The sequence below is a fragment of the Rhinichthys klamathensis genome, unplaced genomic scaffold (assembly GCF_029890125.1).
Source record: "Rhinichthys klamathensis goyatoka isolate OS25496 unplaced genomic scaffold, OSU_Roscu_1.1 h1tg000005l_1, whole genome shotgun sequence".
Lineage (NCBI taxonomy): Eukaryota > Metazoa > Chordata > Actinopteri > Cypriniformes > Leuciscidae > Rhinichthys > Rhinichthys klamathensis.
Window position 1 is genome coordinate 2,297,807 of NW_026606558.1, and position 15,154 is coordinate 2,312,960.

The window sequence follows — 15,154 nt, forward strand, 5'->3', positions numbered from 1 at the left end:
GGCCCTATATGAATTAGCAGCACCATTAATTAGCACCACTAATTCAGATAGGACGACATGGAACCCATGAGCAAACTCATTTAGGGCCCATACAATAGTTTATTTAAATACCTTAAGCGCATTGGCTACATTGGACCCACTATGAAAATTTGTTTGATTTTCCTTCTTTGAACCACAAAAGAAGATATTTTATTCATGTTAGTAACCAAACAGTTTTGGTGACCAATGAACTTCCGCTGAGACAATTCTCAAAATATGTTCTTTTAATGTTCCACAGAAGAAAGATTGTTATACAGTGATTGTCTGGAGAACTGCGAAAATGACAGCTGGAATGAAGCCCTGTATTTCGTTTTGGATTCACCTGTGCCCTATTCATTGGATGTGTTTCTTATGGGCTGTTGGAATAAGATATATTCATACATTTGAAAACAACTGGAGAGTGTCTGTTTTCGTCAACCATCGTGACCTATCCCTAGCTGAAAACCCCTGTCCTCTTAAAAACTTTTTTGAACTTTGTTGTTATTTATGTGGACAGTCATCTATATCAGAGGGTGTGTTTGGTCAGTGACTCATTTCCCTCAATGTTTCCGTCTTTCTTTAGGCCACGGAAAAAACCACAAGGATGCAGCTTCTGTTCGGGCCACCCATCCCATCCCTGCTGCTTGTGGCATCTACTACTTTGAGGTGAAGATCGTAAGCAAAGGAAGAGATGGGTAAGTGCAAGCTTCTGGTTGAAGGCATTTGTATGTTGTATGTATTACAAGATACAAGATTTGTTTATAATTTGAAAAAGATGCATTACGGGAAGCATTTGAAGAGAAGAGGTATCAGATCTGTTTTACATATAGTGGGGTTCAAAAGTTTGAGAGCACATTGAAAATCTTAGGACTCTGACAAAATTAAAACAAAGACAATATTACCTTACGGTCCGTGTACCGCAAGTGTTCACCATCCGTGTTCATTCGTTTTTTGATTTATTATTGAAAGTAGAAAAACGAGAAAACAGTTCCTTTTTTCCTGAAAAACAAGTATTCAGCTTGATTTTTCGTTTTTCGTTCTCGGGTAGAAAAATGTATAAACAGCTTGAATATTCGATTTCTACACATGGGCGGGAATGAAACGCCCCTTTCCTCTGATTTGTCAGCCGAAGACCAAACTGTTCCGTCATCAGTTCTTCCTCAGTTCCGCTCAGCAGAATAATAGTCCTCCGCTGCTGCAGTTGTACGGATTCTTAGCGCGTTTATTGCAACTACTACATTTCATCTTTTTCTCATCATACAACCAGACTTATGGCTCGACACAACCCGTACCAGGGAAGAGCCTAGACAGGGATTATTTTGTGTAGACCACAGACTGGTGTAGACCAGCAGTTCTCAAGTGCCAGGGGGGTCCGTGAAATAATTTGTTATACCGTATTTTCCGGACTGTAAACTAAAGTCACGTTTTTTATCATGAAACAGGCTGTGATTATTCCAGACTTAGGCCTATATAAAGCATTTAACTTCGTTCAAATAATCTAAATGTTGACTTTCAAATGTAGGCGTGCCAAGAAGGCTATTCGCTGTATTTTGGTTCATTTTTGGTGTGCGCCAGAAAGAGGTTCAAGGAGACCGAGACTCACTAAAGCATGTTGTTTTCTTTTTTTTTTCAAAGGCATGACATTTTGTTTAGATTCAAGATGAATGGCGTGCTCAATTCCTTTTGAGTTTGATTTGGGTGCTCTTCGGTCCAAGGTAGAACATCTAAGAGACGGTGTAGAGAAAGAATTCTCTGATAACCGAGGCACTCCTTAATTAAAATGTCTTTATTACAAAAATGACATGTCCTAAACGGACAACTTTAAAACGCAGTTTAGGACATGTCATTTTTGTAATAAAGACATTTTAATTAAGGAGTGCCTCGGTTATTAGAGAATTCTTTCTCTACACTGTCTCTGGCATGACATTTTGTAGTCATTTTGAATGTACACAAATAAAAATATACATTTTACACTTTCAAATGATGTCATATTATCTGTATGACTATAAATGACAAGAGTATTAAGTTATTTCCCCTGCTGAGGAACAAATCCCAGTGATAGCTCCGGCCCATTGCGCTCTCACACAATATTATCAGTTCACTTCTGGGATTGCTAACTTGAGATCGTAGCCTGTTCATTATCAAAATAAAACAGATTCAACCAAACATATTAAAAGTTATTCTGCTTAATTGAATTTGTCTGTTGTACAATATAAAGGTTGTGCCGGTTAGTCAAACTCATTTCCCTTGCTGTGAAGATGCTGATTTAGCCTACGTTGCAACTCGACTGAAGTACGAAGCCTTCTTTATATTAATAGCAAATATGGAAACTTTGGACCGAATGAGAGATGCGCGAACCCAACGTCAGTACAGTTTCAGTTTCGATTCAAATAAATTTATTTAGGCTTGGCGTTTAAAATAGGCTAAATGTTGTTTGTAATAAAGGGCACAATAGGCTATTTTTAAAGGCTATGTATATTTTTTTATTTATTATTTATTTATTATTTTTATTATAGCATATAGCACTTATTTTTCATTCTTGTTTTCTGAATACCATTCATTTAAGGATTTGTCATACAGTAAGGGGAAGTAAAATACGCATAGCCTACATGTTAATAGTGTTTATAATGTTAATGTTGTATTTTATTTACCGGCCTTTTACACTATTGCTGAATAGGCTAATAATAAAATGTGGTTTTCACAACGATGTGATGCGCGCGTGTGTTTCTCTCTCATGACCCGGTGTGACTTACATTCAGGCTACATGATGCGACTTATTTTCTGGCAAATACGGTCAATTATAAAATGTTTCTGTATTATTACAAAATGCATAGGATGGAGACCATTTGGGTGAAGAAAAAAAACATATCGTGTTCATTACCACCAAAATCTGTGTGGAAAAGCTGCGGGACACACTGGACAGCACAGAGAGAATGCACAATGGATTCAAGTTCACGTTATTTATATAGCACATTTACAACAGCTAGTAGGCTGACCAAAGTGCTTTACTGAACAACCAGATTAAAAGAAAATAATATCTGCATAACAACACATAAAACACAAATAAGAGCAGCAAAGCTAAGAGCTATTAAAGCTAACAAGCTAAGAGCTATTCAGCCTCGTCGTTTACCATGGCATCAATTGATACTCAATATTAACGAAATAACCTCCGCAAAAACAAAGTTATTTCCTGAACACTTCAATACTGGTCTGTCCTCTGTTTCTGCTTATTTAGTTTGAGTTTATTTAACCCATCGCAACCGGATCACAACTTATTGGAACTGTGAACTAGGGTAACTCACTCACCTTATGTTATTCTTATGGCTCATTACCTTCTTTTTTCGGAACACACCAAGGTTATTATAGTTTTGCTTTTTTAAATTAGTTTTTATTTAATATCGTTTTCAATTTTGCTTTAAATTTAAGTTTAGTTTTAGTTAGTTTCATTAATGGTATTGTTAGTTTTAGTTTAGTTTTTATTTTGCAAACACATTTCTATTTAGTTTTTATTTTATTTAGTTTTAGTTTTAGTAATTATAGTTTAGCAGAGCTAACAGAACACTTCCAGTGTAGACCAAAGCGAGACGATTAATTTCAGCAAAGTTTAATGTTTGCCCAGATTACAGTTAACTCTTGTGCAGACATCTTAATAATACAAATAAAATAAGGGTTTGAGATTGAACAAAGCACCAAATAAATAGAACTTAAAAGTAGACAAGAAAAAAAAATTGAAAAATTCAGACAAACTAATTCATATTAAAGATTAAATCTTGTTAAACATAGTTTACTTTTCAGAGTGGCCACTGGAACATAACAAAAAAACAGCTCAATTTATCTGACTACAGCCAACACAACCTGCTGTGAAGCCAGTGTAATTAAATAATAAGTATCTATGCAGTGTGTGAGTGTGCACTGTGTACATGTCTTTATATCCTGTTGGGGACTTAAACCTGAATGCACACAGACGCATGGGGACTCGTGTCACTTTGGGACCTATAGGTACACAAGCTTATAAATCATACAGAATGAGTTTTTTTTTAAAATGTAAAAATGGAGAAAGTTGTGTGTGAGACGGGTAAGTTTAGGGGTCTGTGTAGTGTGTGTGTGTGTGTGTGTGATGGGTCGGGTCAGTGTAAGGAGACAGAATATACTGTTTGTACAGTATAAAAAAACCATTACGTCTATGGAGAGTCCCCACAAATATAGTGGACCAGACTGTCTCTGTGTGTGTGTGTATGCGCGTGCAGGTGTTTCGTGTCCTGGTATTTCCTAGAATCCCTACATTGTCAACGTTAATGAAAACATGATATCTCAAACATACAGAAGTACATTAAAGGTTTTTTTGTGCTTGACGGACTTGTTTGCTGTTGCACCCGCGCATTGCAAACGGCATTCTAAAAACGCTGCGCTCAAGTTAAAAGAAGTTCAACTTGCGTCTCATTACCTTGTGTTAATTCCCATTCCACTGCCACAAACGCATGCTTTATGAACAGCCGATGTGTTCTCTTACGAGAGTATCTCTCGTACTGCGTAATAGCTTTACGCTAGGGGAAAAACTCTTTTCCGCGAGATATTGAAGCCAAAAATTATCCTCAATTTTTTATTAATGTAAAACGCTTTGCAGCAGCAAGCAGACATAGGCGAAACAGCTCGCGCGCCTATTGGTTGCTCTGCAGCAAATGCAGCAGCCTATCGAGAGAGACTCTGCGTGACGTAATGACCAATGGGGGCAATTCGCGCCCATATCGTCACGTCCCGCCAGAAGGGGCGTGGTCTCACCCTATAAATATGCTCGTTAGGCTGATACAAGCTGATTTTTACCTCTTCAGCGAAGCACACGCATCGCTGGATCCGGAGTGAGAAGCCGCGCCGTCGAAGCAAGCCTTTCAGCGGGACGAGCTCTGGAGTCGCTGGCCTCGCCGCCTTCAACTGCCGTACCTGCTGCGCTTTCCGGCGTTCTATATCCTTTCATACTCTGTGTGTATTTACTCTGTTGAGAGTGTTTGCTCGCTTACTTGACGCGACTCACACTTCTCTCACAAAAAGAGCTGCGTCTTTTTAAAGATGCCTTCCTGTGGCTCGTGCCGCGCCCCGCTCAGCGATGGAGACCGGCACGTCATCTGTGTTTCCTGCCTGGGTGAGGATCACGCGGCTCTCGCGCTCGCTGACGGCGGATGCCCTTGTTGCGAGCTTTTGCCCATGGTGACTCTGAGGACTCGCCTGGCATCATTCTCCGAGCCTTCACCGCAGCCCGCCGTGGTGCCGCGCCGCAAGAAGCGCCGCGCCCAGCGCGCTCCCGAGCTTTCTCCTGCCCGCCAAAGCTCGCCGGTTCGCCCGCCAGCTTCGCCGGCTTCGCTCGAGTCGCTCACTGACGGACAACGGCCGCCGCCTGCCGCCGCGTCCATCCACGAGTTTGACGAACCCACCGAGGCGTGTTCTCTTCTGGCATCCGATAGTGAGGATTGGGCGAGCTCCGTGGATCTCCCCTCCGCTAGCGTTTCCCGCCAGACCACTGGTAAGAGAGCCGGCATTGAGACTGAGCTGATGCGTCTGCTCTCTCAGGCCGTGGAAAGCATCGGCCTCGATTGGGAAGCGCCCGCGCAACCGCCGCGCAACAGGCGAGCTCTGTGGACCTCCGCCTTCTGTCCGCGAGTCGTCAAGGAAACGGGCCAGCATCAAGACCGCGAGCCCTAAAACCGCGGCTAGCTTTCTTTACCTTTTAAGAAATCTACCCCGCCCCCCATGGGCGTGCGTCACCGGCAAATGAGAAAAGAGTGTGTTTTAGTCCCCGCCGAGGCCGGACTAATCTCCATTTCTTAAACATTTCTCAGCTCCTAGTTTGAGCGGCTGAAAATGTCATTATTGCAGCAATGAGCCTGTTGTATAACACGCACACCTGCATACAAACGCCGACACACACAAAACTGTGATGACGCTCTCTTATCTGCTTGCGCTAGTGTAGTTCTCCCTGTGGCCCAGTGGCGGAACCCGAAGCTTTCACGCGAGAGACCCGTGTTTGATCCCGGCTCTCGCAGCAGATAAAAATTGAGGGTGTACTCACACTAGGCACGGTTGCCATGAACCGGGCCCGAGTACGATTGTCCCCCCTCCCCACTCCCCCTCTGGCCTGCACTCACATAGGGTTTCAGCATTCGTGCCGGAGCACGCTTACGTCATTATGGTGCGTGCGACGGTTTCGGGAATGGATAAACAAGAAGAGCGGCGCTCTCTGAACACAATGGAGTCCATCGCTCTGTTTTCTTTGTGGATAATTTTGTGTCGTTTGGTCCACGGTGGTCCACAGCCTGTTGTTAAACAGATGCGTCGCCTTAGTGGCGCGAAAATTTTCACGTAATCGTGCTGCTCGTATGAGGAGGTTTGCAAGGTACCAGCTGAAGTGCAGCAAGGACTTTGCAGCTTTGATTACGGACTGTGTTGGTTTTGGAGCGTCGCAAAACCATGACGTCACGCGTCCTGTTCCGTGCTCCAGCACGGTTAGCGCTCACACTGCATGCGAACCGCGCCCGAGTCCAACTGAACCGTGCTCTGGCCCACCTCTTCCAAGCGGGCCAGGGCCGGCTAATCGAGCCGCGCCCGGGCACGGTTCGGAGCACTCACACTAGTCAAACGAACCGCGCTTTGGTGGTCAAACGCACTCGGGCACGGTTCAAACTGGCTAGTGTGAGTACACCCTTAGTCTCGCCGCGGCCAGACTTCCACCAAAAACTTTTCGCTCGTTCAGTTCCAGAAAATGCGACTGTTCCAGTGTATTTTGCAGTAAACAAGCTGGTACCACGGCCCGCTTGCCTGCACATAAAGGCCGTTTCCACGGCGACCCAGAAAAATCATGTAATCATAATATTTCTGGTTTTCCGGCCACAGCCGATGGTGTTATAAGTGTAATAAAATGCTCACAGCCCAGTGTTCATTTCTACACACAAACACAGCCCGCCACGGTACAGGGCTCGCACAAATGAAATCGACGCATGTCAATTGTGCATTAAATGTAGTAAATGTGCCCACAACCCAGTGCCCACAAACACTACAACGGTTTCTGTAAAACGAAACCAACACAAGTCTTCCTAGCCTCCTAGGAAATCGACGGTGTTTCAGTCTCGCCGTGGCCAGACTTCCACTGAAATTTTCGCTCGTTCAGTTCCAGAAAATGTGACTGTTCCAGTGTATTTTGCAGTAAGCAAGCCAGTACCATGCCCGCTTGCCTGCACACAAATGCTGTTCCCACGGCGACTAGGGGTGGTTAATCTGTCTGATTTCCCGATTCGATTCGATTACGATTATTGAAGTCCCGATTCGATTACAGTCGATTTTCGATTATTAACGATTCTCGATTAGCGATTATTGATTTTCCATTTCACAACAGTAAACGAAAATACACTAGACCAACATATGATTATATTAGCAGCAACATTTTGGTATTAATTGCACTTTTTATTTGTTTGATATTCAATGAAAATGTAATGATGGTTACTGAGGACATGCAAACATGCTTGTTGTCTACTACTTAGGCAACCCATTATCTTTAAATTAAGTTATTTTTTAAAAGCAATTGTGTTGCATTATAATGCAAAGGCACCTGGTTCTATTAATTGACAGCGTTAAAATGCATTTTGTGATTTCCTTCAATTGAAAATCTTTGAAGCAAGTTTGGGGGATTTGAAGGGCACCCAATTCAGAGAATCACCCAGAAATTCAAAAGAACAGCATTTATCTGAAATAGAAAGCTTTTGTAACATTAAACAATACCGTTCAAAATTTTGGAGTCGGTAAGATTTTTTATTTAATTTTTTTGGGCGAAAGAAAAAAGAAATCAATACTTTTATTCATCAAGGATAAATTAAATTGATCAAAAGTTACAGTGAAGACATTTATAATGTTACAAATCAATTATCTGAATCTTTTGTGTGTGTGTGACTATAAATACTTTGCTTTTAAAGTACAAAGTAATGACCCATAAAGAATTAACGTACAATATATTTTATTAACATTGCAAAGAACCAACAGGAAAATAAATGTGTGCCTAAACTAGGAGCATACTTGTAGTAAATTAATATTATAACGACTGGTACAGCCGAGTGTTTTTCCTCCTCTGGCTGGAAACGTGTCATATGGTTTCTCATATTTGTCGTGTTTCGGTCGTTAGTTTTATTATACAAAGCTTACAACTAGTGTGGCTCTTGTCCAGCTCCTTTCCCCCTTCAACTTCAGAAGCCAAAATATCTCCACACGTCAGCTTTTAACCTAACGCGGAGGGTGTTTAGCGCTCAGCCATCGCGTCTCTGTTATGTGCACGCCACACAGACGGTCCGGCCACTGCACTTCCGCGCTTCAGAGTTCCGTCTTTCGCGTTCCGTCAATATTACGTTATTATAAATATATCAAAAAAAATATATATATTTTTTTTTCTTCGGGGTGGGAATCGATTTTTTGACATTTGTGAATCGATTCAGAATCGTCCACGTCCGCATCGCGATGCATCTAAGAATCGATTTTTTCCCCCACCCCTAACGGCGACCCAGATAAATCACATAAATGGTGTATTTTCTGGTATTCCGGCCACAGCCGATGGTGTTATGAGTGTATTGAAAATGCCTACAACCCAGGGCTCATTTCTACACACAAACACAGCCCGCAAAAATGCAGGGCTCGCACAAACAAAATCGCCTCATGTCGATTGTGCACTAAATGTAGTGAATGTGCCTACGTCTCAGTGCCCACAAACACTACACACCACATGTCCCACGGGTTCTGTGAAAACGAAACCAACACGCATTCAGTCAGCTCAGGCCGACGGTGTTTTTCAGTGCAGTAAATGTGCCCGCTGTCCTGCGCCCACATTCACTCACAGACATGTTAAGCCCCACGGGGCTCGCCCCGCTCTCTCTCCCTCAGCAAACTGCTATAAGGGTTTTGAGCGTGGCCAGGCTGCCCGCTGCAATCGGCGCGCCCCCCGCCTCACACACTGTAAACACAGTGTCTGCGTTACAGCACGCCGGAGCTCTCTTGCCGTCACTATGTCTCGGCCAGAGCCCAGATCTCATTCTACCCCTAGCTATTCACGCGAAAGTGTGGGCACAGCTTCCTGGGGTATCAGAATGGGTGCTGAACACTATAAATAGAGGCTATTCGCTACAGTTCGCTCGACGTCCCCGCCGTTATACGGTGCGCGTCGAGACGACGGTGGAAAACGAAGTATCTCATCTACTTCGAGCCGAGATAGCGAAACTACTGAGCAAAGGTGCTATAGAACCTTTATCTCAAGCTCAGAGCAAAGGGGGCCTACACAGCAGATATTTTCTGGTACCGAAAAAAGATGGAGGTCTCAGACCCATTTTAGATCTGCGACAGCTGAACAGAGCGCTTGTGAAGCGCCAGTTCAGAATGCTTACGACCAGGAAAATCCTCGCGCAAGTGCGCCACAGGGACTGGTTTATGTCAATAGATCTGAAAGACGCCTATTTCCAAATACAAATGGCGTCCCATCACAGGCGATTCTTGAGATTCGCTTTCGAGGGCCAGGCGTATCAATACACAGTCCTGCCGTTCGGCCTGTCCCTAGCACCTCGTACATTTACGAAGTGCATGGACGCGGCGCTCGCACCCCTGAGACTTCAGGGCATGCGAGTCCTGAACTACTTGGACGACTTGGAGAACACAGGGCCGCATTACTCGAGCACCTCGAGGAGCTGGGCCTCACAGTCAATTGGGCGAAGAGCTCACTGTCTCCCAGTCAGAAAATTTCCTTTCTGGGAACCGTGTTGGACTCGCTGTCCATGACAGCACGCCTGTCACCAGAGCGCGGGCTAAATATTCAGCGCGGCGCGAAATCCTTCCGCCACGGCGCGATAGTTCCGCTCAAAAGGTTTCAGAAAATGCTGGGGCTGATGGCCTCAGCGGCCTCTGTACTCCAGTTGGGCTTGCTCCGCATGCGCCCATTGCAGATGTGGCTGAAAGCGCGGGTTCCACCCAGGGCATGGACAGCGGGTCTGTTTCTCCTCAGGGTCGACCTTCAGTGTGTTTCAGCTCTGGAACCTTGGAAAATAACCGACTGGTATCCGTCAGGTGTGAGTCTGGGGACCGCTTCGAGTGTGAAGGTGGTGTCTACGGACGCCTCCACCTCGGGGTGGGGAGCGCTGCTCGAGGGCAGACTGCTAGCTGGCCTGTGGTCAGAACGGGAAAAGCTCCTTCACATAAACTGCTTGGAGATGATAGCAGTCGACAAAGCGCTACGGCGTTTTTGTCCCCAAGTAACAGGCCACCACGTCTTGGTCCGGTCGGACAACATGTCAGTGGTGGCATACATAAATCGCCAGGGCGGCGTCAGGTCACGAAACCTTCACAGGCTGACGGAACGCCTCCTGGTCTGGGCTCAGCACAACCTGCTCTCACTGAGAGCAGCGCACGTGCCTGTTCACCTGAATGTGGGACCAGACAGACTGTCCAGGAACAATGTTCCAGCAGGGGAATGGTCGCTGCACCCGCAGACGGTCCAGCTGCTGTGGAAAACGTTCGGCAGAGCACAGGTGGACCTATTCGCGTCCCACGAAAACGCTCATTGCCCGGAGTTTTTCTCGAAAAGCAAGGACGCGCTGGCTCATGTTTGGCCCCGCTGCCCCCTATATGCTTTTCCTCCTGTCTCGCTCCTGCCTCAGGTGTTGGAACGAATCAGGGAGAACGGATGCTCAGTGCTGCTCGTAGCTCCGCTCTGGACAAACCAGACGTGGTTCCCTGCCCTGATGCAGCTGACCAGCACTGCCCCATGGCCTGTACCATTGAGGAGAGACCTCCTCTCTCAGGCGGAGGGCTCGATTTGGCACCCTCGCCCGGAGTTGTGGTCCCTGCACGCATGGGCCATCAACGGGTACCCGCTAGCCTCCCAGAAGGAGTGTTAAACACGATCGCGCAGGCTAGAGCTCCGTCTACCAGGCGGCTCTACTCCTCGAAATGGTCTGTTTTCTCTGCATGGTGTCAAGCCCAGAGCTTTTCACCTGTGGAATGCGGGGTTTCGGAAGTGCTTTCCTTCCTTCAAGAGCTACTGGATAAGGGCAGGACCCCATCCACGCTCAAAGTATATGTGGCGGCCATAGCAACGTTTGCAAAACCGGAGTCTGGCCAGTTGCTGGGGAAAAACGACTTAGTCGTGCGTTTCCTTAGGGGAGGTCGGAGGCTGAACCCTCCCAGGCCCCCTTCAGTCCCGACGTGGGACCTTTCCACGGTCCTGGAGGCCATGAAAGGCGCCCCGTTCGAGCCAATCCAGCTGGTGGACATGAAACACCTGTCGTTCAAAACAGTGTTTCTCATGGCTCTCGCTTCAGTAAAGCGCATAGGGGACTTACAGGCGCTTTCAGTAAGCGCGTCGTGTATGGAGTTTGGGCCTAATGACTCGAAGGTCATTCTCAAACCAAAGCACGGGTATGTCCCGAAATCCCTCAATACACCGTTCAGGGCCCAGGTAATTTCCCTGTCCGCCCTTCCGGTTCTCAGTGAGGAGGAGGATGCGAGTCTCCTTTGCCCCGTCAGGGCATTGAGAGCTTATGTGTCACGCTCGTCTGTTTTCAGACAGACGGAGCAGCTTTTTGTTTTGTTTGGCGGGCGTTCCAAGGGACTCGCCGCCTCAAAACAGAGCCTATCCAGATGGATAGTGGATGCCATTGCATAGCGTGATAGCGTGATAGCGTGGCCTCTTCGTGGGCGTGGTCGAGCGGGGTTTCCCTGCAAGATATCTGTACGGCCGCGGGCTGGGCCTCGCCGTCTACATTTATAAAATACTATAACCTGGAGGTACCCGCCTTACAAGCTAAGCTTTTGGCGGTCTAAAATTCAGTGCTATCTGCCCCGCTGTGCGGCCCAGATGCTGAGTTTACTGCAGCCCCATGAGTGTTGACACACGTATGGCCACCCAGATCAGGCTGAAAGCTTTCACCCTGGCTGCGCGTTTTATTGTCATATAATAGCCCCGCTGGGTGCTTTTTTATAGGGAATGACGCTTCCAGCCTCTCTTCCTCCACTCTATGTGAGTTTATGGTGATTATGCACTACATGAGCCCTGGGCTTCGGCCCCCGGGACTTTGGTGTTGGATCCCTGTACGCACGGCGTGTTGCATTGTGTTCCCCTAGCGTAAAGCTATTACGCAGTACGAGAGATACTCTCGTAAGAGAACGTACTCGGTTACTAACGTAACCTCGGTTCTCTCTAGAGAGGGAACGAGTACTGCGTATCTTGCCGTGCTTGGAATACGCTCTGGTTCGCTTCAGTGATAAAAACCAGCTTGTATCAGCCTAACGAGCATATTTATAGGGTGAGACCACGCCCCTTCTGGCGGGACGTGACGATATGGGCGCGAATTGCCCCCATTGGTCATTACGTCACGCAGAGTCTCTCTCGATAGGCTGCTGCATTTGCTGCAGAGCAACCAATAGGCGCGCAAGCTGTTTCGCCTATGTCTGCTTGCTGCTGCAAAGCGTTTTACATTAATAAAAAATTAAGGATAATTTTTGGCTTCAATATCTCGCGGAAAAGAGTTTTTCCCCTAGCGTAAAGCTATTACGCAGTACTCGTTCCCTCTCTAGAGAGAACCGAGGTTACGTTAGTAACCGAGTACGTTCTACGTTACGGTCCTTCATTGAGCACGTCACGACACGCGGTTAATCGCCTCAGCAACTTCACACGGGTGAAGCGCCAGGCATTTCCCTAAACAGCCAGGTCAGATTTTCCACCAAAGTAAAGAGCTTATTAAGAAAACGATTATTTATTTTTGCTAATTATTACTTTATTTCAGTTAGTTTTTCAGTAACTGTTGTTAGTTTCGTTTCGTTTTAGTTTTTAATTTATTATGAGTTTTTAATTTTATTTCACTTTACGAAAATGTTTTTTGACCAATAGTTTTAGTCTTAGTTTCAGTTTTCGTTTACGAAAATAACCTTGGAACACACACACACACACACACACACACACACACACACACACACACACACACACACACACACAGAGTGTCCTGCTCGCACTTGCCCAGGTAATGTCAGTGAATGGTGGATTTTTATTTTATTTTTTAAAGCCGATGCAAATCTGTCGTAAAATAATCCTATGCAATTTGTGCAGTATATCCCAAGTGTTCTGAAGGTAGGGTTTGGTGAGAAACAGACCAAAATGGCAAGTTATACCTTTATGAAAATCTTGCGTTGCAGTCCTGTGTGCGAGTGCGCAGCAGCTCGCGCCGCGCTCAAGCGCATCCTTTTGAGATATAAATTATAATCAGCCTATGTATTTTTATCTCTCTGTTGTTAAAAGAATAATATAAATAAATTAAGATATAAGTCAAAATATTTAATTTACTACTAATTATATTGACTTATATCTTAATTAATTAATTTTATTCTTTTTTTAAACTTACTGGGCGAGGGCGACCATATAGATTATGACAGCCGTCATTTACCCTGCCATACCCAGCTGATGCAAAGTGTGAGTTTATATCTACACAAAATAAATCCCTGTCTAGGCTCTTCCCCGGTACAGGTTGTGTCGAGCCATAAGTCTGGTTGTTTGATGAGAAAAAGATGAAATGTAGTAGTTGCAATAAACGCGCTAAGAATCCGTACAACTGCAGCAGCGGAGGACTATTATTCTGCTGAGCGGAACTGAGGAAGAACTAATGACGGAACAGTTTGGTCTTCGGCTGACAAATCAGAGGAAAGGGGCGTTTCATTCCCGCCCATGTGTAGAAATCGAATATTCAAGCTGTTTATACATTTTTCTACCTGAAAACGAAAAATCAGGCTGAATACTTGTTTTTCGTTTTTTTAAAAAAAAAAAACGAAAAACGCACTGTTTTCTTGTTTTTCTACTTTCAATATTAAATCAAAAAACGAATGAACGCACGGAACCCTTACGTATAAGGTCAAATTAATAAGTAATATTTAACCCGTTTAATCCCAAATTTTTTCTTGCAACTTGAGTACATGCATTTTACTCCTTAGACCTCCCTAACACTCAAACATTATGCTTTTTTGGATTTTATGTTGGTTAAGTTAGTGAAATATTAGGTTTTATACTCGGTCACAATAGTGACCGGTGGGAAACAACATAGTCAGAATTCATTCAAATTCTTCAATTAGACCTATTGACACAATTCATTCCAAGACATCCAATATCTTGTTTTGTCATTTCGTGAAGAAGGCTTAGTGAGGTGAAAGGGTTGTCATGTACAAAGTTACACCCTGGAGGAACTTCTGCTTGTTCGGCTAGACCCGTATGGGCTAGACCATGCCTACACTTGGGCCCTGTCCTAGGCCAGTTTCAGGAAGATGTGTGTTCACTCATTCAGTGCACTGAAGATGGGCCGTACGTTGTAGAAAGGGTTGTTTGTGGTCATGTGTGGAGCACACCAATTGGTTCTCATGAACATCTGCCCAATCCTCCAGATAATTCACCTCTGCATCGCCATTCAATAGTCTACTTGGCAAATGGGCTGTTTCACCCTGGTACTCCCTATCTGAGCCATCACTACAGTCACTTTCAATTTAGGGTGGGGGTGGGGGGGAAGGGGGTCTCGTACGTCAAGAAGGTCCAACACATTGACCGTTTCTGGGACACTCATCACTACACTGAACAAAATTATAAACGCAATAATTTTGTTTTTGCCCCCATTTTTCATGAGCTGAACTCAAAGATCTAAGACCTTTTCTATGTACACAAAAGGCCTATTTCTCTCAAATATTCTTCACAAATCTGTCTAAATCTGTGTTAGTGAGCACTTGTCTTTTGCCAAGATCATCCATCCCCCTCACAGGTGTGGCATGTTCAGTGTAGGATTGCCAAAACCTGCCAATACCAGCCAATACCTGTGATTTCTATTGAAGCACTGTGTTATACTACCGGTCACAATTGTGACCGTAAACAAATTTACACGTCTTACGAGCAAAATATATATGCAGGAGTATAATTCTCAAAATATATCAGTAGTAGACCCTTTAAAGAATATATTTACAAAATATGATAGTTCTATATGTAAATTAAGATGTTTTATATACTACTTTTTGTAGTAGTCTGAGGAAGACATCTTCTTCTAGATGTGCAAGCAGGAAGTGAACTGATCTGGTCATGTGACCTTTCACACTAGTC

The 15,154-nt window shown here is 44.8% G+C and overlaps 1 protein-coding gene across 2 annotated transcripts in view; it reads left to right on the top strand.

Moving 5' to 3' along the window:
- Positions 1 to 15,154, top strand: part of ranbp10 (RAN binding protein 10) — a 47,697-nt gene that overhangs the window by 11,207 nt on the left and 21,336 nt on the right. For both annotated transcript variants that reach the window (XM_056255097.1, XM_056255089.1), the window contains exon 2: positions 602 to 713. In XM_056255097.1, the coding sequence (XP_056111072.1) occupies positions 602 to 713 (112 nt within the window). The remainder of the gene's footprint in view (positions 1 to 601; positions 714 to 15,154) is intronic.